Source organism: Cherax quadricarinatus, chromosome 83 (assembly GCF_038502225.1).
Source record: "Cherax quadricarinatus isolate ZL_2023a chromosome 83, ASM3850222v1, whole genome shotgun sequence".
Lineage (NCBI taxonomy): Eukaryota > Metazoa > Arthropoda > Malacostraca > Decapoda > Parastacidae > Cherax > Cherax quadricarinatus.
In genome coordinates this window covers 3819214-3831719 of record NC_091374.1, presented here as the reverse complement: position 1 = coordinate 3831719, position 12506 = coordinate 3819214, and the positions used below count along the sequence as shown (strand labels likewise).

Below are 12506 nucleotides of genomic sequence, written 5' to 3'. Positions count from 1 at the left end.
TGATAGTCTCTCAGGCTTGAGGTAGTAGTGTTGTGATAGTCAGTCACTCAGCCTTGAGAAATGCTCACCTCTATATTTTTGAACACTGTCATTGTACTCATGCTAAGCTTTTTAGGGCCTAATTCGTGGTAACTTTATTTATCCATTTGGTCCACGGGATAATACGAGGCACAATAAATTAGCCGCTTCGTCTGCAAAAATTTAAAAATCTTAACATGTAATGCTGCTCCTAGGATCACATTCCTAACTTTTCTCTAACTGTTTTTTACTTTCATCTTCCTTGCTGTCCAACCAGTTTTTGTGTACAAGTCGGGTGCGTCCGTCTCCTTCTTACATAATATATATATATATATATATATATATATATATATATATATATATATATATATATATATATATATATATTGGTGAAAAATAAGTTGGAGGAAATGTTGTGTAAGGCCAGAATATAAGTGAAAGTTGCCAATGTGTCTAATAATATTATTAGAGTTGGGTGTGACTCCTCTTGGTGACCCTGGTGTTGGTCCCGTGATGGTGGTGACCCTGGTGTTGTACCCATGATGGTGGTGACCCTGGTGTTGTACCCATGATGGTGGTGACCCTGGTGTTGTACCCATGGTGTGGTGACCCTGGTGTTGTACCCATGATGGTGGTGACCCTGGTGTTGTACCCATGATGGTGGTGACCCTGGTGTTGTACCCATGATGGTGGTGACCCTGGTGTTGTACCCATGATGGTGGTGACCCTGGTGTTGTACCCATGATGGTGGTGACCCTGGTGTTGTACCCATGATGGTGGTGACCCTGGTGCTGTACCCGTGATGGTGGTGACCCTGGTGTTATACCCAAGATGGTAGTGACCCTGGTGTTGTACCCATGGTGTGGTGACCCTGGTGTTGATCCCATGATGGTGGTGACTGGTGTTGTACCCGTGATGGTGGTGACCCTGGTGTTGTACTCATGATGGTAGTGACCTTGGTGTTGTACCCATGATGGTGGTGACCCAGGTGTTGTACCCATGATGGTAGTGACCCTAGTGTTGTACCCATGATGGTGGTGACCCAGGTGTTGTACCCATGATGGTGGTGACCCAGGTATTGTACCCATGATGGTGGTGACTGTTGTACCCATGATGGTGGTGACCCAGGTGTTGTACCCATGATGGTGACCCAGGTGTTGTACCCATGATGGTGGTGACCCAGGTGTTGTACCCATGATGGTGGTGATCCTGGTGTTGTACCCATGATGGTGGTGACCCAGGTGTTGTACCCATGATAGTGACTGATGGTAACATTGTGACGTGTGACACATGGGTGTCTCCGTAGTGGTGTTAGTCCTTCACGTTTGACCTTTGGTAGTGACAGGTGAAACTTGATGGCACATGTGGTATGGTTTCAAGTAACAGCTTTCTTCAAGGCGGGATGCAGGGTCCCTTGATGATGCACAAGGGCTCTTCATCCAGAAAACTGAACTTTCCTTACTTGTATCAAACCAATTTATCTCTCATTCCCCATTGTTTGGTGCTTTCCAGCCAATATATTGAAGGTGTAAGGTGTAGTCATCACTGCTGGTAACACCTATGGTAATTCTCTCTTAGAGTAGCGTCACCTAGTACAGTTTAAAAAAAAAACCAACACCTTTTACTCAGCTCATACCGATCTGATAATAGTTATTTTAATTTGGCACGACAGTAATTATAGATGTTTAGTGTTTATCTTGAGTAACCTATGGCGATCGAAGTGCACCATAAATGTTATTACTGTACTATTACTACTGCTAGTAATAGTAGCTTCTGATGTAAGTTTCGTATCGAAAGGGTTCAAATTCTTTTTCCTCCCCTCTCCCCCATTGTTTATTTACATTATCACCTGAATAGGCATTATATGTATATGTGATAAAAGTGTATATATACATACACGTACATTCAATATATATATATATAATATATATATATATATATATATATATATATATATATATATCTCACTACTTGTATATATTAAGAATATATTGTGATGGTGATGTGAAAGATTAAAAGTTGCAACCAGTCCTTGTGACCAGCACAGTAAGTCTGCCCGGCGCCTTGCCTGCTTCCTAGTACACAGCTGCTGGCCACTATAGTGTAAAATATATGCGGGGAGGGGAAAGAAATGAGCTGGCACATCGGATGAGCCAAACTTAATTAAATTCATTGTTTGCGATGGTTGTCACACTTACTTTATTTTGTGAGTAAATCTTGACAATGGCTAGTAAATTAAAGGGTTCGGTATAATTACACTATTAATTTCTCAGAAACTTGATTAGAGAGTTCCGTAGCGTCTATTTGTTTTCCTTCGCGCTCGCTTCTGTGGTATAGTTAAAATCCTCCCGTGTTGAGATAGGCTGCGCTTTCCTGAACGCTTTATCTTAAAAACACGGTTACCTTGTTAATTGTGGAAAACCTTTAAATGCATTTAATTTCGTATATATTTCCTTTGTCATTAAAGGGTGACAATGAAGGTTAGTACTGTATGTGTAGTTGAGGACAGAAGTGTACCTGTGCTGGCCGGCAGTGTAGAGGCGCCAGGCGACCTAGTGAATCCACCTCCTCCTACATCATTGATTCCTCCCTCAACTGTTGCAGAGACTCCCCACACCATCCTCCGATAATGTGTTCTCGGACACAAACCTGGCACTAACTACTTGTATGTTAGTGTGATGATGATTGCTGGTAACCGGCTTAGCAGCTACTGCTGGCTCGCCGGCCGCCCGTCACCTCTTCCCCAACCACATAAAACTAACTCGCTGTTTATCTTTGACCACATTTAACATAGCTCATTCATAGACGGACAGTTTTGTGGATCAGGTTCAGTAAGCTACTGTACGCAATACTTGTTCATTTTATTTATTGCTCCAATGTCTGTCCCCTTCAGCGGGAGCGTCTTGATGCTAGCTAGTGAAAGGCTGTTGGTCCAAGGAATTGGATCCTTCATGAGAGACTTCTTGGTGCCAGTGAAGGGCATTTATCCGGGAAATTAGAGCTACCTTTTTGTTTTTCCTTGAATCAGATTTGACTGCCTCCCATTTCCCATGCTCTATATGACCCCCTACGGTTTTTGCGCTTCTTCATAAAAAGTAAAAATGGGAACTACTCTCCTCGTCTTTGGATTAAACTTTATAACCTGTTTCTCAGGTACTCTCCCTCCTTTCTCTTCCTTCCCCAGTACGTATTACTGATTCTCATCCCACCTACTCCTACAACCTCGCATATCCTAATGGTTTACCCTCGCTATCCCTCTTCTTTCTGTTGACCCCTTCCTGTCAGAGGTCAAGTGAGGGGGTCACTTGACTTAAAAAGGTTGGATGATTGAGGTCAGCCTCTCGAGGACATCGGACCTGAGTTGATGGATCTCCTCTTCCATCCTCTCCTTAATCTGTTCTTTCCTACCAGGTCCACTTCTTCACTATCTTATCTGATTCGTAATTTTTAGCCCTTTTATTCTCTACTTGTGACGTCCTGTTCATTAAGACAGGGCTCACACTCGCTACACCTTTGCTGAGTTTAGTCAAGGCCTTGTGTTAATTTGTGTTCTTGTATTAAATTTTGTCTTATTGTATCGCCAGCAGCCACTTGATTCTCTTCTAAGTGCTCTCAACTTTCATGCCATAGGCGTTATAGCGCCTGCGGGTTTATCGTGTAATAATAATAATAATAATAACCAGAGCTAAAAAAAAAAAAAAGTGCAAGGTGCGGTACTGGTGATGCGCACTTTAAAGGTCGTAAAGCTATTCTTATGTTGCATATGCTGCTGTTATTATCATGTTCATTAACCTCCTGCGATAGGTGCTACCTGACCTTGGCATTTGTCTCCCTCTGTTGATATGGTAGTAATGTATTGTTTGCGTGCGTAGAGGGAGGAGAGTACAGGGATCACTTTTGACTGTACTTCTCACGCATCACTGAGGCACTTGTCTGCACTAGACACCCGCTGTCTACACTGTCCATAATTACTTCATTTTAACCCCTCCTTCCATGACCCTCCCACTTTGTGGCACACTTCTCTACTCATCCTTCATAAAACTCCCCAGGCTAGTGTGAGTTTCCTCACTCTTAGCTGTTTCAAGTTTTTCACTTGATTTTATAATGATGAATGATTATTATGTGAGACAGGCGCCAAACCCGACCTTGGTGAATTTATCTTATTTCTCTACTATCAGGTTTTTGTATATAGGCGGGGGTGTGGGGTTTGGGGGGAGGGGGTTGAGGAAGTGGTTTGAGGAAGGGTTGGGAGTTGGAAGCTCTGTTGTCATGATGAAACATCGAAGCTTAATGCATACTGTTAATGGATTGCTGAAAACCCACATGTAGATAAACAGTGAAAAAAAAACTATTTACATCCTCGTCTGAGATATTCAGCTGAAGATCTCAAATGTGTGTGAACTGGACCTGCGTAACATCGGCCTGCAGTGTTCCTCCATTCTTGTGTTCTTATATCTGCGTGTGAGTTTTCCTTAGTCCGTCCGATGCCATATTGACTAAAGCGTATAAGTAAAAGTCTGTAGCAGAGACCCCACGGTTCAAATCGAGTCTAGCTGATGAGAACTAGCTTCTGTATAGCTACCTCAAACAGTCAAAACATTTTAGATTAGGATAGTATGGCAAAAGCGGGATTAATTACTCTTGGCCTTGTTTCGAGAGAGTGTAGCGCAAGGTTATGGTGGTGGTTGTGGTAAGGTAATGTGGTGGTGTAATAAGGTGGTGGTGAAGAAATGTTGTGTGGTTATTAACCATTTGAGTTTCTGTTGGTTGATGTTCACCTTAGCCTCGTCTCTTGACTTTGGGCGGACTGACGAAATTTTGCCTTGTCGTAATAACCTCTTATTCCATGTATGGAGTTATTGTTTATATCGTGACTAACTCGTTCCATTTCTTACTTTCACGTTGTGAAACATATTTCCTTGTGCCCTGGACTGTTTTGTATGCAATATTTGTCTCTTCAGCCACGCTCCTCCAGTGACGTTCATGTAGGTCTTGCAGGCTTTGCTCATAGTTCTTAGCGTCACTTCTGGTATTACGCTGAGGGTATAACTCGCCTTTTGGAGAAAGATTTCGAGGCGGAATGAAAAGAGGACTACAAGGAGGAGGGGAGAAGGAAGAGGACTACAAGGAGGAGGGGAAAAGGAAGTGGACTATAAGGTGGAGGGGGAGATGAAGAGGACCATGAGGAGGAGGGGGAAGGACTACGAGGAAGGGGGAGAGGGAGGAAACTCATTCTTCCTCTTTCTTTTCCTCAGTGGGGTAAAATGTTTGTCTTGCCATATGTGTCCGGGGCAGCTGCAACTCACAAGCACCCCAGGTTATTAGCACAAGGAGAAACCTACTTCTCAGACAGGTCTTTTGATAGGGGTTTTGGTTAGGTGCCAAGCAGGGCACGTGGGGGGTAGGGGCACATTTCAGGCACGTAGGTGGCAGCACTAGACAGGGTGAGAGGTTGAAAGATGAGTCATTGAGGTGAGTCTTGGCCAGATGGTGGGGTTGGGTCATTGTAGATGTGCCCATCTCTGTGTGTGTGGGGGGGGGAGTCCAGGTGCTTGCTAATATATAGTTCTTGGTCCTGGTGCTTCATTATCTGTTAATGTATATTTTCAGATAACTCATTCTTCGCTCCAGAGAGTACCTTCCAGGTTCTTTAAGGCTGTAGTACTCGGTAGTTTAAATTTTTTATTGGCATTCTGTGGGTAGTAAACTATCTTTTTACTTTTTGTAGCTCTGATATCTCTTCTGCCATGATCGGAACCGTCAACACCGAACAATATTCTAAATTAGAGAAGACGAATGATTTCAATAGTGTCACTATTGTCAATATTTCTACTGTTTTGAAAGGTCTCAATACCGGATGTTTTTTACTTAGATTTTGCATACGTTAAAAAATATTGATTTTTTATGATTTCCTAAATGGCTTTTTGTTACTTTTGTTTATTCTGTCTGGTACGAGTGCTTAAGTTTATGATAATTTGTTTACGTTTATTTTTCTATTTACATTATTTGCGTTTTTCTAAGAAGTTCAACAAGCTTTTTTGTTTTATCTAAAATATTGTACCATTTTTGTCAGTGTTTGATCTTTTGGGCTGATGTGAACGCGGGGGTTGTTTGTAAAACATTGTAGTATTACATGTGTTTAGGAGAATGTGATTGGTGACAGTAGGTGAATATGGACGTGGCAGATGAGGTCAGGGTAGGTGTTGGCGTGGGCGTGGTAGCGCTGGGGCTAGTGTGGGCGTGGTCGATGAGGTCAATGTGGGCGTGGCTGGTGGGGTCAGCGTTGGCGTTTGCGTGGCTAGTTTTGTGAGAGAGGGTAATTGCGCTACGTGAGAATTCCCAGAACACCTGCACAATAATAGTAATGTTAGGAGGTACATGCGAAGCTCATATACTTAATGTTAAACATGATCTTAGTGTCGCGGTATAATGTTGGCCAATGTTGTAGCCTCATCCCCGGTCCTGAGGGAAGACACTGCGTGTTGTAGCTACATCTCTGCTCCTCAGGGAATCACTGCTTGTTGTAGCCTCATCCCCGGTCCTGAGGGAAGACACTGCGCGTTGTAGCTACATCTCCGCTCCTCAGGGAATCACTGCTTGTAGCCTCATCCCCGGTCCTGAGGGAAGACACTGCGCGTTGTAGCCACATCTCTGCTCCTCAGGGAATCACTGCTTGTAGCCTCATCCCCGGTCCTAGGGGAAGAAACTTTATTGTAGCTATATCTTCGGCTCTGAGGGAAGAAATAATTACATTCAAGCCTAACTCAAGTTATCTTTTATAGGGAAGAGGGAGAACCTTAACACTGACGAATGGTTCTTAGAGGAATTGGTACTACTATTTATCCCCTTTCTCGAATCAAAACTGATTATTTTTTTCCAGGCATTGTTTGAATCCAACGGGTTTACGGCTTCTTTGTAATAATAATAATAATAATAATAATTTGCTTTTGTAGAGTGTTAGAGAATGATTTTTAATGTTTTATTTTAATAACATCAGTTAATCGCTTTAAAATAATTAAAATATATAAGCAGTGCAAATTGTTGAATTCTCCATATAGTTGTGAACGTTTTTGTGAATGTAATATCTGCAACATTGAATTCGATCTGTATTGCAAATAACCCGGCGTAGTATTAAACCATGTTGACTTACTAAGCGGCCTTCCACAGAGCCATCGCTCCTGCGTCTCGGCCCCAGACTAGGCCTCCTATTCTTGATTAATTATGAATGGTAATTAACTAACGTTTACCGACCAGCTATGATAAGAATAACCGAGCTAAAAAAAATCTTTAAACTAATTTGTAAAGATGAAATTAGATAGTAGCCTTAATTAGCTGTTAGCTATGTATGCGCTAATAATGATAAATGTTAAATTACTTCATTAATAATAATTTAACTAGGTTAAAAATAGTGAGCTGCAAAATCGCATAATAATAATAATAATACCTGAAATATTGTCATTGTAACAACATACTGCATTAGTTTGTTCAGAAAGATACGTGAGTAAACACTAAGAAATATTTATTAGTAAACATTTCGTTCATAGGACCTTGATCACTTTTAACAGTTTAAAATAACAGTATAAGTGGAGAGTGAGGTGACACTGTCACTCAAACCCTCTACCTAAATATAGTTATTTTTAAACTGTGTGTGCTAGAAGTGATTAAGGTCCCAGGAACGACACGTTTTGTAATAAATATGCCTTAGTGTTTACTCACATTTCTTAAACCAATTTGTCGGTATCAATTGCCAAGGTTTATACCACGCTGCATTAGTTACATGACTAAGAAATGTGTAATGAGAGTGGAATTATGAAATTCTCGTAATAGCCGGAAGATGTCTTCCCCAGTGAAGTCTGTTATAGACATGCTACTGTGATACCTGTCAGCTTGGTTTAAAGCCGCCACTCACAGGACGAACCGTAGGTGTTTACCTGCAGGTCAGGCATTCCTGTTGACTACCTGGTCAACCTGGCTGTTTGTGTTAGCGGCCCACAGGTCAACATACACACTACACAAATAACCTGCACGTAGGAGAAAAAAACTTTTGACGTTTCAGTCCGATTTGAACCATTAACTAGTCACACAGTCACATAGCCATCACAATCTGGCTGATTCGGTACTTGTAAAAAGAAGTTGTACAACTTTCTGAAAACTCACAAGATTATTTAGTGGTGCACAAACTACCGCTCACAGGTATGAGCTGCTGGTGCACAAACCACCTAGCTCACGTGATTGGCTGCGAGTGCACTAACTACCGCTCACGTGATGAGCTGTTAATGTGCAGTACCTAAATGGTAATTGAGACTATCCTGCTACATAAATGGTTACTAATGGTGTTCGGGAAGTGGTGAGAAGTTGTGAAGACATCGTAGTTAATTACTGGGAGTGTGTTAGAACCTCCGGTGTTGTTTTCGGAGTAGGTACGGGTGAAGTGTTGTCTTGGTGCGTGGCGTGACAGGTAGACCTATTGTGCTGGAGGACACGCCAAGGCAGAGAAAGCGGCATGATGGATGTGGAGGAGGGAGGAGGAAGAGGTGGGTGGTACGGAGGACGGGATAGCAGCTGTAGTCGGTTGTGAATCGTGGCGGGTGGCGGGTGTACCTTCCCTGGCTCCTCAATACCCTCAATATCACTCCACACTGGCCTCTCTTTACACTTCACCCTGTACCTACATTGCCACCTCTTCTCCCTACCACATCCTCCACCTGACAAGTTGACCTGTGTCCATTATGGATTTTACCTGAGGTTCAGGTCATGGCAGTTATTACACTGCAGTGGTTGGTAGCAGCGGCTACACACCACCTTGGCATGGCAAGAAATCGCCCTCGCTAATTGTTCCATCCCACGAGCTAATGATCAAGGATTTTTTTATTTCATAAAGATTTGCGACGTAATTCTGTCAGATGAAGAAATGACTATACAGTGGAAACCACGAGGGGTTAAATGTTAGTGTGGACAGTTTATCATCAGAGGTTTAAACCGGGAATCACCAGTAGCAAATATAGAAGACACCAAGGATGCAAATGCTGTGTTTACCATGATTAACTTTCTACTAGACGCCCTGAATATGCCAACCTCGTGCTGCTGCCTTAAAGAAGTTATCCACTACTACGACCATCAAGATCCGAGAGAGTTTGCCTATTAGACATGAAGAGCAGGACCCGGGGCTGCTAGCGGGAGTACCTTGGTGAAGCGCACATGATCGTGTGAAACGAGAGCGAGGGATTACATGAGCAGGGGACGTATAAGCTTCAGAGGACAAGGGAAGGCTTCGTGACGTAATGGGTGAGGTGGCAAGCTGGCCCTCACTGGGCCGGGTGACGACTCCGGTGTCCCGATCGACACCCACAGCCTACCCTGGTCGACTCTTGCTGGGAAGCACAGTGCCTTACTTACCTTTGTAGCCAAAATCACAGTGCCTCACAGATTTCGGGATACTTCACTATCTGGTATTAAGACCAGTACAGTGATGCGAAGTTCTAGTGACATTTGGTGCTACATCTCAAGAGCTTGTATTTAGTGTAGGAGTGGGTACTGGCTGGTCATATACATGTTAAGCCTCTTACGCTATCCAAAAGCCTCGAAAGTTTTACAATAAAGAAAACACATTTGATCGTGCATTATGACAGTGTATCAGTAGTAGTAATAAACTAACCACATTTATGGAAACCGTAGAGTTGAAGAACATTGTACATAGTTTGACCCGTTGTCGCCACGTACGGGGAAAGCAAAGCGGTTTCGATTTTCTGGATTGTCGGGATGTGGAACCTAGTGGAGACCTGACGCCACACGCTGCAGCCGCAGGCCCCCACCACTGGTGGACACCCACCCACCTCCCTAATATATGGCTTAAACTTCCAGTCTTACGGCCAAAGCATCCAGACTTGCACAAGGCTTCCAGACTTACCCCCCAGGCATTTACACCATTATTCAGTCTATCCACTCCTATATCCAAGGTATCGAGACGAAGCCGTGTAGTGAACGTTTCATTATGCAAGTGAGTAGAGATAACACAAGGTTTAATTTGTGAAGGTAGCCATGGATACGATACCTTCCATAATGTATGCTCCATTAAACACTAAAGTCACCAGCCTACAGTCCTGCTGTCATCGTGAGAATCTCAGGTTGTCAGAATGGCTGATTAATAGAGCGAGACCAAGAAATACCATCTCGTTGTTGCAAAGTGAGCTGGGGAGATACTGCTTCTAAAAAGCTATCCAAAGTTCAAAGTTACATTGTTACCTTTTTTTTTTGTTTTATAATAGTTTAGAAACTGATTGCACATCGAAGTTGGCGTGACTTAAATGTTTGTGATATGTGGATGTTAGGGTGTGGTCCAATTTAATTGACCAAAACCACTCGTTGTAAATATCTGTAGTGCGTTAGTAGTGTCTTGACTATTGTGCACTGAATGCAAGGTGTGGACACCAACTGCTAATTTTGTACTGCTCCACAAATACCTCGTAAAATATATAGCATTGGAGAAGCGATAATGCATTTTGATGTGGACGACAGTCTACATGTTTGAGCTCTGGCGCCTCGCTGGCTGTGTGATTGTCACAGGAAATAGTAATAAGAAGAGACTTTCTTTTGCGTCCCTATTTTCATGAACAGTATTAGTATTAAGGAAAACGTGGCGAGGTGATTAGAGTAAGTGTTAGCCGGGAAGAGGTAGTTAGGATGAGTGGGGAGGAGGAGAAGACGAAGGAGAAGGAGAAGCGGGGAGTATGGCGCTTGTGGGCGTGGGGGCGGAAGGGGCGCCGAAGATACACTCTGAGGGACGCCCAGTCTGAGGAAGACGTGTGTCTCTACAAGGACCCCTTGCCAGTCCTTAAGAAGGCCTTTACTTCAGACGACCACCTGCTGGCAGCCTCTGACAAGACCTGCCCTCACGCCCGCTTCAACGATAATGACGAAATCGAGAAGACGGAACCGACCAAGTCCGTATGGGAGTCATTTACCTGGCGGTGTCTCCCGGATTCCCACGGCGCTGAGGATGTCTCTAGCGATACAGCCAATACAGAAAGTGAAGCAGAAAATATTGAGAGCGATACAGAAGATTCCAAGAAAGAGGGCGCTGGGGTTCAGAATATCGTAGACCGGCTTAAAGCTTGCGGGGTTGGGCATGGCCGTACCGGGGAATTTGACTGGCCTAATATAGACACATGGACCTCGCACGACCTTAGGCAGTTTCTCATTAATAAAGCACAACTCGAGCTGGGGGGACCTTATGACAGCGATAGTATAAATAGTATGGAGATGAAATCTTACGTTCAAAATAAATGTAACACAATTGGTAGCCATCAGGTAACGCCAGCACCAGCCATCCCCATACCTGCGGGTGCCACGCCTCGCCCCGTGCCCCTCAGGCCCCGCGGCCGGGGCAGGATGCTAGCCACAGCTCTGCTCAGGAGGGGTGGCAAGGCTCGTATGGACAACCCACGAAACTCGTTACAACTTGAGCACGTCAGGAGGGAAACTTCACCACCACCACCACGAGCTCGTCTGTGGTCACTTCCAGCCATCATAATCACCACCTCCGAGGACCCCACTAAGTCACCCTCTCCACCAGGTGTTGCCTCCAGCCTCTCCGACAGTATGAACTACCTGACGGTGCCCAACACTCATGCTCTCCGTGGCCGTCAGGACACGGAGGACACACAGAGTGAATCAGGGGCCACCAATGAGACCATTCTACCTTGTGCCGAAACTGACGTCAAGACTATAAACGGGGGTCTGGCCAGCGCCACCAATCTAGGGTCCCTCATGGACTTGTGGACTGGTCGGTGGCAACTGCCGGATGATAGCGATTCTGAAGGCAGACCCTATCCCTCGGGGTCTCCTCCTCCAGACCCCAGACCGCAGGCCGCCCCGGAGTACCTTCAGTATGAAGAGTCATTTGTAAGTGTTGACATTTGAGCGTTTTTGTCATTGTTCACTTCCACTGCTCTCATATTTCCCCTAACTCTTTGTCAGGAATTATCTGTCTTCATAATTCATGTTGGGTATGAATACGTAATGTATAATGTAATTATCTCTTAATATAATGTTGAATGTTCATATTCTATTTCACGCAGCAAGAGGTAACGCTGTCCAGTAAATTACTAGCAGCCGCCCACAGGTACCATATTGCGGGCGTGGCATGTCGCCCACCCAGCTCTCATCACTGCCTGTTATGCTAATCCCAGTCCCCCAGGAGGCCTAGCCTCCTTCCCTTCCCTAGGCATAATGTTTTATTAAAGCTTAAATTGAGCATTTTTTTTTATTTCCCTTAGTTTTTGTGTTTAGTGTGTAGGCAGTGCTGAACTTTGCAGAGTGGCAGCAGCAGTAGCAGCAACAAGAAGAGTATCAGCAACAGACGGTAGCCTAGTGCATGTGTTGTGCTTCACCTGTGTTTAGTGGCCACCAGCTGGTTGCTAGTTGAGTGGCATCACTAGTGGTCTATGTTCACCTCAAATAGGTTGATCCACCACCGCCTTAGGAGTACT

General features: G+C 44.1%; 1 protein-coding gene across 6 annotated transcripts in view; it reads left to right on the top strand.

Annotated features, from left to right (window-relative positions):
- The window catches only part of LOC128702140 (chloride channel protein 2), a 300885-nt gene that overhangs the window by 216997 nt on the left and 71382 nt on the right, over window positions 1-12506 (top strand). For 2 of the 6 annotated variants that reach the window (XM_053796192.2, XM_053796191.2), the window contains exon 2: window positions 11591-11919. The exons of 3 other annotated variants lie outside the window; for them this stretch is intronic. In XM_053796192.2, the coding sequence (XP_053652167.1) occupies window positions 11617-11919 (303 nt within the window). In that variant the 5' untranslated portion in view covers window positions 11591-11616. Of the gene's footprint in view, window positions 1-8588; window positions 11920-12506 lie in introns of those variants that run through there. One more of the 6 variants, XM_053796190.2, reaches the window with a different exon arrangement.